This window comes from Ischnura elegans, chromosome 9, assembly GCF_921293095.1.
Source record: "Ischnura elegans chromosome 9, ioIscEleg1.1, whole genome shotgun sequence".
In the NCBI taxonomy this organism is placed as follows: domain Eukaryota; kingdom Metazoa; phylum Arthropoda; class Insecta; order Odonata; family Coenagrionidae; genus Ischnura; species Ischnura elegans.
Genome location: NC_060254.1, coordinates 68,668,841 through 68,678,416, shown reverse-complemented (window position 1 = coordinate 68,678,416; position 9,576 = coordinate 68,668,841). Strand labels below are relative to the sequence as shown.

The 9,576-nt window shown below is 36.2% G+C and overlaps 1 protein-coding gene across 1 annotated transcript; it reads left to right on the top strand.

Moving 5' to 3' along the window:
- The first annotated feature begins 5,532 nt into the window (after window positions 1–5,532).
- LOC124165395 lies at window positions 5,533–7,712 on the top strand. The gene is made up of 2 exons (XM_046542787.1): window positions 5,533–5,990; window positions 6,220–7,712. Exons 1-2 carry the CDS (start codon window positions 5,911–5,913, stop codon window positions 6,452–6,454), a joined length of 315 nt encoding a protein of 104 aa, XP_046398743.1. The 5' UTR covers window positions 5,533–5,910; the 3' UTR covers window positions 6,455–7,712.
- Window positions 7,713–9,576: the final 1,864 nt, after the last annotated feature.

Sequence of the window (9,576 nt, the reverse complement as noted above, 5' to 3'; positions counted from 1 at the left end):
ATCCGCCTATGAATGTACCGATTCAGTGACTAAAAAATGGACATGATTTTTAATACGGTTATCATTACATTCGTTTCATTTCGTGTACTACGGAGCCTCAATCATTTAATTTCATATTAATATTACTTTCACGTGAAAATAAATAGCATATTTTCTACATTATTTAAAGTACTTATTTTGTTTATAATCTCAAATATGAGAAGACCTGTCAGAACCTTGTGGCCCTCCCGGAAAAAAATCCTGGATCCGCTCCTGGGTACACTCGATATAGGAAAGCCATTATTATAAATTTTAAATATATATTGATCTGGAGACCAGTTATATCAAACTGCTATTAAAATCATTGATTTTATTAATACTTAATGAATGAACTAATAAACTAAACAAAAAAATTTAAAATAAGGGAATGTACACTCCAATTTACTGCTGAGAAATACACAGAAGGTTTAAGATAATAATCGAAAAAGTAATGTGAGAGGTATAAGAGATAATTTTTGCTTTAATAAAGTAGTTCAAATAATTTTCAGATTTTTGACAGGCCAAATTGCACGTCACCCACGAGTTCACAGAGAGTAAACTTCTTGCTGATTCGTGACCCAAGCGGTTTCTATGCTTCCTTATTGTCAAGGCTGCTCTTGAGAGCAACCTTTATGCTGCAACAAATATCGCGGGAATACTAAGGAAGTCTCTCGTCATTTTTCCTAGCACTGGAAAAGTTGCCTCATTTGCCTTCCCCCATATCAATATGTTAACATCACTATGGGATCTCGGCTGTTGAAGATGGTCTTCAAGTTCTTTCCTCCATTTTTCCTGTTAGGATGATCTACTTGGAATAAATATACGAAATTCATTAGCTATTAATAGGAAAAAGGTTAACTTTATATTTAAAAGTTTAAAAAATTTAATAATAGTTCTGAGACTAACTTCTCTCTTAGGCCAAAATACTCGGAAATCCCTTATGTCGAAATGGACCGGGATTCGAAACCGGATCTTTCGATTTCCGGCAGAGTGCTTTAGCCATTTGAGCTAAAGAACTCGGCCGCTAATCGAGGGATCCGGGGTCGAATCCCGGTCAGGGAGAATGATTTTTCCTCTCAGGAATTACGCACAAGTCTGCAAATAGATTGTTTAGAGAGGTTTCTATCCCCTTTAAGAATGGATTGCTGAAATAAAATTACTTGCCGCTAACAGATGCCTCTGGAGAAAATACGATGAACGGTGTTAGAATGAAAGGCTGATGAATAAATGCCGGTCAGAGGAATGACTATGAGGACAGAGTATGTACTTTTTGATTAAATGGATTTTTAGTTAGAAAAATAAAGGAAAACGGTGGAAATTGAAGTCAAAGGAAAACCAATTGCAGTTATCCTCTTTCATTGTAACATCCTCAACACAATTTAGCGACATTATGCTAAGTACCCTCACTAGCCTCGAAAGATATATCATGCAGGAAGAGGTACATATTTATTTCAATTAGCATCGTCTTTCTGCCGAGGTGATGTGCTCTGCGCAATTCAAGATGGCGCCAGCATTTCCTCCTAGCATGCAAACTATAAGCATGATCGCAAGTGCCGCTGGGCAATACTTTACACATATGCGAGTATAATCCAAGGTATTTTGTCGTTGAAGTCAGCAATGAAAATTACCACTTAAGAAAATAGTCCAATTTTTGCTGAATAAATTTTCCAAGGTTAATATAGCAGGAAAAAAGGAAAAGTAGTCAGCCATTAACACTCCCTTACTTGGATACATAAGTCACGCTCATGCATTAAAAAATTGATTTTTCGGCAAAAATTCTTTTTTATAGTTAGGCAATTTATCGAAAAGATATTATTGAATTTTATTTAAAATTTAACAGAAAGTTTTAGGGATAAAGCTATACCAAATGCCAATTATGGGTATACATATTTATTTCGAGACTTTCGACTGTCTTTTGAAAGTGGTATCATCTCGCCTCGTCAAAAAGTGGTCTCATCTCGAGTCTCGTCTCAAATTCTACCCAACGGTCTCGTCTTTAGTCTAGCGGCAGCACTAACTAACTTCGTCGAAAAACACACTGCTCTTGAATTAATTTTTTTCTAGTTTTCAATCTAAGGTCTGACAGAGATTCCTTTCCCAGTTGTTCTAAGAGGTCAGTGACACTAACAACAGTATCGTTACAACTTTTCATGTACCTGGCAGCTCTTCTCTGTACGTGTCCTAACTCGGTTTTTAAGCCTATTGCTTAAGGATCCCAAACACTGGCAGCGCGTTTCAAATGGTCCAACGAGGGAGAAGTAATTAATTTCTCTACTTTCTCGTCACACTTTCCTATTATTTTTTTAACAAAACCCAATTAGCTTTTGCTTCTAGGGGGGGCGGCTGCCCCCCTGACCCTCTCGGGGTACGCCCATGCTTTGTATAGTAGTTTAATTTAAATCATTATTGGGCATACTTTTGGTTCGTTTGGTTCGTCAGGAAATTCATTTGTTGATGCATTTTCGTTACTTGTGATAATTCGTTTATTATTTCAATATGAATAATTATCGTGTATCATATTTTTTACGCATACCTACACCATCCTCCATTAACCCAACGCTGTAAGTATTGACAATCATCGATTTAATTTAAATGAGGGAAAAAAAACTCCTTAAAAAATTATTAACGAAAAGAGTAACATATTTACCAATAAATATAATCGCATAGAGTTCGCTGGTTTGAATAACAAAACGGACCACAGAATAATGTTGATCATAGAGTGATGTATACTTCACCTACCAAAAAATGTTGGATGGTTAGTGAAAACCATCAAAAAAGTATGTCGCCACGATTTCCTTTACTTAATTTCAGAGAGAGGTACAATGCTTTGACAAAAGAGAGCAATGAATTTATATGATGGTTTGATGGCTGAGAGTATTATAGGAGGAATAGCCGATGATTCAGTTTTTGCTTACATCTACATTATACATTTCATGCATCAGTTTCGGATGAGACTTCAGTAACAATTCTACAGCACATATTTTCTTATAAATAATGATATTTGGACTTAGAATACCCTCCCTCCAAGATTCCGTGATGTCGAAAATGCTCTATTCAGCACGACTATCTTATACAAACTAGGGCGTAAGAAACAGTCATCAATGCGCATAAAATCCAAATTAATCCTCATTGAGCGCTAATTTATGTGTCGTATGAGTTCTCTGTTCAAACAACACAGTTTATTCTGAGTTAGACTAGTAAATATCAATGAATACTCACAGAGCCCAAAAAATTGTGGTCTTGATTAAAATAACGTCATCTTCACACGCGAGAAAGGAAAGCGAGTTTCGGGCTTCCAACGTCCTGCGCGCGCAGACGAGCCCCGAGTGCGAAATAAACAAATTAGTGTCACTTTCGGCATCGCAAGCGGATATTTGAGTTTTCATCAGATTTGCCATTTAAATATTTCACTGAATTCCCTAGTTATAATTTCTTGACGAGAATATTTTTTCAAAGCCTCGCACCAAGGTGGCCTCACTCGATGGCAGCCGGAACCAGAATGACATCATACGGGCTTTTCCCAGCATTCAAACTTAGCCGTCGCGTTTTCGCGCGCTTGAAATTTTTCACTTTTCATTTAATCGCGAAAAATAAATATCGTCATTTACAAATCTGAAAACGTGAAATACCAGGAGTAATAATCTTTCGATTTAGGCAATTAAAAATAATAGGAAACCACCCTATTTTCAGGCCTGTTTCAATGCAACAACGCATTTAAGAGGCAATTGATATACGTTCCCTTTAATTGATTGCCAAACATTTTTGAATGTTGTTTCGGTCCCCACCTCGGAAAACCACATTTCATAATTTTGTCCAATTTTTTCCGATTTCGCCTTATTGTCCTAAGTGAGTAGGTGAGAAATGGGCATTCTGGGGGAGTCATTGACCCCACTCATCCCACTCCCCCGTGACCTTGAACGTCTAGACTCTCCGCCCAACCCACCCCCACAAAATCGACGAACTCGTCAAGGTTAAAGTGGGACGGGAGGTTCCGCCCAACCCACCCCCACGAAGTCGACGAACCAATCAAGGTTCAAGTGGTGTGGGGAAGCTACCATATAAAAGCGAGTACAGGAGGATGCGAGCTCATTCGTCGTCACCATGAACACCAGAACAGCCGCTCTGCAGAGACATCCCGAGGCTTGCCTTGAGAATACCGATCTCCTGATGGAGAGGCAGTCAGTACAATGGTATTGTGAATATTTCCTCTGAAATATCAATTATCTATGTAACCACACATTGCTAAGGATATGTAATAAATGTGAAGGGAGAGGTAAGCAACTGATGTATTAAAATAATACTGTCACCCTCACACATCTGCATAATATCATGTTCACAATAAATAAATCTAGAAACTTTTTACGATTAAGATATTTTTCCTAATTCATCTAGTTATAAATTAATAAATTAATTAAAAAATGATGTGAGATGGAAGATATTTAATTGCCGTTTACGAAAAGTAAAAAATAAATTACATTTATATTCATATATAGAGTGGAAACAATTTAGTTCTTTTAATTCTGAAATTTTTCTGCCTCCTCATCAACATTGCCTAGCCTTTATCTAGTCAACTGGGATAATTGATCACTCGACAAATTATGTTTTAGAAAGATATAAGAATGTACTTTAAGTCAATACATTACACATGACGATAGTGTTGTAACTTATCACGAAAAATAAATTATAAAAATTATAAATGCACGAAAATTCTGAAATTTAAATTTTCCCGCGTTCAAATATATATCATGCATGGGTTGGTATCTCAGTCAGCGATTGAATGTAATATTAGCGGTTGGTACGTAAGGGGTAAGACGTATAGTGGGGGAAATGAGGAGAAGTTGGGTGTTGGCCTCTTTAAGATTCGTATAAATAGCCGTGCAGCATACGCTGGAATCACTTCACCTGGGCCTTCGGGCCCACCACCCTCCCCAAAGGGGGAGGACTGAGGACTTCGTTGGAATCACCAGTTGCAGCTCGGGTAAGTACCTACTCTTCCTAATGAAGTACTGGTGGAACTTATCCGCCTATCTAGAGCTAAGCTCTCATAGCTATGCTCTTAAAGCTATGCTCTTAAAGCTATGCTCTTAAAGCTATACTCATCAAGCTATGCTCATCAAGCATGTTACATAGCAACCTATAGCTTAATAGGTTGAGAATAATGAACGGATCTATATGCTATGCTAGCTAAGTGAATGCTATAAAATACTTAACCTATACTCATAAAGGTTGACAAAATATATACAGCTTGTATAGTTCAATCCCAGACTGTGTAGGGATAGCAGAAATGATTCCTTAACCTCCCCTTAACGTTGACCGATAATATCAACCATAGAATAACTCGTATCTAGCCATGGTGTAGCCATGGTCTAGCCTAGGTCTAGGTCTAGGTCTAGGTCTAGGTCTAGGAATAATATAAAAAATTTTTTTTTGAAAAATTTTTTTTTGAAATTTTTTTTTTTTTTAATTTTTTTTTTTTTTTAAATTTTTTTTTTTTTGCATTTTTTTTTTTTGCATTTTTTATATTTTTCCAAATCCGAGGAGAAAATTTGAGGGTTACATTGTTGATGAATAAGACAAGAATCAATCACTTAAGTTATCTTTATTTTTCAATTTTCAATTTTAATGATATTATCCACATCTAGGTAAATTGAAAATTTCTCTTCAAAGTAGTTGTATTCACTTATCTCCTTTTTTGTTAGTTTAAAGTATTTTGGGAGGAAGAGCTTCCTCTTCCTCCCATCGAACAGAAAATGTGCCACTAGTGCATCACCGTATTGCGTGTTTATGCTCTCTAAACTTTCCACCGGATATCTCATTTGTTTTACCAGCTTCTCCTTCTTCACACACAAATTTTCCTCCTGACATCTCATCAGCGATGCAAACACTGGCGAGATGACGGAGGATGATGATCCGGCAGTGGAGGCGGATGCTGCTGCTGCTCTGCTGCTACCCTTACGGGACGTCACGGTCGCGTAAGTCAGTTCATGTGAGGTACCAGCAGCAGTGGTGGTAGTCGTCGGTTTAGTATTCATGGTCTATAAAATAAAGCATAAGTTTGAATGTAATATTGTATCTCAGTAAGTATTTTTAAGAATTATCATATTATCATTTTTACTTGAAACTTGATGTATTGTCAATCTATTACATCTGTATGATTCTCATATGAATGATATTAATAATATTTTCTTACTTACAATTTAGAAGGCTGGAACTATGGATTGGATTGCAGGAATCAACTGCGGCAATGGTAGAAGTCAACTGCAAGGTGTACGACGATGATGAGAACAATTGCAGGCTGGAAGTGCGGCGAAAGCAGGCTTGGAGTTGCGGTGACGACGGTCTAAGGCAAACTGCAAGGTGTACGACGATGATGAGAACAATTGCAGGCTGGAAGTGCGGCGAAAGCAGGCTTGGAGTTGCGGTGACGACGGTCTAAGGCAAACTGCAAGGTGTACCACGACGGTGAGGACGACGGTAAGACGCTGTGATGCAACCTCGAAAAGGATCGTCTTATATACAAAATCTTCGGGCAACTCACACCACACTTCACCCTCATCCCACTCCCCTGTTCGCGGTAAGGTAAGTGCTATTTCATTTTTTATCTCAAGTCCGATTCTCCTTGGAGCGTGTGTTAACCTTTAAAGCGAAGCGTCCTCAGCCAGTTAGCCTTGAGCTTTTTCACATCACGTACACCTGCTCGACTCTCCTTGAATTATACTCGTCCTCAATTTCTCCTTGGAGATGTGTTAACCTTTCAAGCGAAGCGTCTGCAGCCAGTTAGCCTTGAGCTTTTTCACATCACGTACACCTGCTCGACTCTCCTTGAATTATACTCGTCCTCATTTTCTCCTTGGACCGTGTGTTAACCTTTCAAGCAAAGCGTCCTCAGCCAGTTAGCCTTGAGCTTTTTCACATCATGTACACCTGCTCGACTCTCCTTGAATTATACTCGTCCTCAATTTCTCCTTGGAGCATGCATTCACTTTAGCTTTGAAAATTCCTTCTTTAAATTTATTATCATTTTCCCACGTCAGCCACCTGCTCCAGCGTTCATAGTCTGTTCACCTCAAGTTCACCTTCAAGCATGTCTTCGCTCCGAGCAAAGCGCCTCCACCCATTAGCCTTGAACTTTTCCCACATCACGTTGCATACACCAGCCTCCTTGGAGAGCGAATCAAGTCTTAACTGGATGATGTACCCACACTCCATCTCTCCAGAAATTTTTATTTTTTAACATCGGATGCGCTTATAAATACAGCAGCGTTTCCAAAGGAAAGTACAGTTCTGATTTTTAACGATTAGCGTGCAGATCATAGTTCTTCATCTCCTTGCTTCTCAAGAGAAACGTTGTTCTCTATGTTCACGCTACTTGTGTCACACATCAGTACCGCATTTTGTAGCAGAGTGCACCATTTTGCTTCTTGGTCCAGTACCTATTCTTCAGTCTCTTCGCACTACTAGAGGTAAGCAATTATGAAGTCGTTACGTTTATTATGTATTCAACAAATTACAGACAGTATAATATATTTTGCAGAAATGAAAACGAATTTTGCACTTCCTTTAAGCTGTAGCCAAATTTCACATAATATTCTCTTGATGAATAACATTAAATTGATCTTGAAATATTACTTAAATGTTCTTCCCATTCAGATATATATATTAATTGAGAAAGAAATAGTAAACACATTTTGATATGTTTTACTTTTCCATTGCAGTAAACTTAAAAAAGATCACATTTACAATGAATACATTGTTTCATTTATGCTTGGAAAAAATATCGAAAGTTATTGTTAGACAATCATATAGTATCACAAACAATGAAGATACACAAGGATATGTTTTTCATAGAGTAGTACAGAACAATACAGATAATATCATTATGATTTTTTGCCAGTTTTTACCAAGACATATATTCAATCTAGTGACATATCATGTTATTTTGGAGGAAGAAGCATATTTATTCGAAATGGGTTTTGATTGTGACAATGATCGTTATGAACACAACCATCAATTTCCATATATTTAGAAAGTTATACTCATCAGTTATAATATATAGCAATATTCTTATTTCAGGCTGTTTCACATTCAAACATACCTAAACGCAAACAAAAAATGTCAACCAATCAAGAAATTTTTAATCAATTTAATTCTGGTTTCTTCCATTCAATTGAGGAATTAATTCAAGCGCATAATGATATTCACAATAATGTAATATTTAATAATGATTCTATAGATGATAAAATAACTTATCAAAATATGAAAAACTTAATAGATAATTTTAAAAACAGACAATATTGTAGAACTTGCGAAGAGTATTATTGCTTAAGTGATGAATTACCGCACGATAACACAACCAACCATATACACAATCTTACTCAATCGTTAAACAATGAGGAAATTCTTAATTATTTTCAAGCTGGGGTCTATAATACGGAAGAAGAAATTGAGTTTGCCTTAACACGCATAAATGAAAGAATAATTTTTGAAAACGATGTAATTAATGATTTGGAAACTTTCAGAAATTTAAAAGCTAGATTAGACATTTTGAAAGGTCGACGATATTGTACTTATTGTGAAACCTTCTACAGCATTGATGAGGCTATGCCTCATGAGAACACCAATGAGCATAGGCATTATGTTACAGTTCAACTTGGTAGAGGTTTTAATCAAATACAATCCACAATTCGGTCCAGACTTAAAACGTTTTGGATAACACCAGAGCAAAATAGCAGTATAGATGTTATTTCATTTCTAAACGATATTAAACAAAAATTATTTGAAAAACTTAACGAAGGAGTTATTGAAAACAATTCAATTAAATTTAATTTGGTGTTAATCTGTAAATTTCGTAAGAATGAAAAGGAAGAACTTGACACGGCATTTAAAACACCTAATACACGTGTTTTACTTATCGATATGATTGATGAAATAATAGATGAAGCGTTTTCCAAAATACTAAAGGAAAAATCTGAATTCCAAGCCAAAGGCTCTGGTTGGTCACTTTCTGAAGTGATTGGTTTGGAATTACGCATTAATAAATATAATCCACTTCGCGGATCTACATATATTGAATTACCGGCTAAAATAAAAAATACTAAATCAGTTGTAAATGTAAAGAATAATGATCGTTATTGTTTTAAGTATGCTATTTGGTCCAAAAACATTATAGATCATCCAAATCTTGTTTGGAATTACAATAATAATGAATTTCGAAACGCATATAATTGGGATTGTATCAAGTATCCGGTTGATCCAAAGGACATCATCAAGTTTGAGAGGATGAATAATATTTCAATTAATCTCTTTGGTTTAGATGAAAAGAACAATGTGTATCCAATGAAAATAGTTGATGAAGAATTAGATGATCATCGTGATTTGCTATACATCACAAACGATAAGACAGGACATTATTGCTGGGTTAAAAATTTCAATAAATTGATTAAATCGCAAATTACAAAACATCACCACAGTATAAGTATTTGCAAACGTTGCTTTATACATTTTAGGGATATGACAAAATTTATGGAACATAAAGCTCTCTGTAAGGGAACAGGTGTG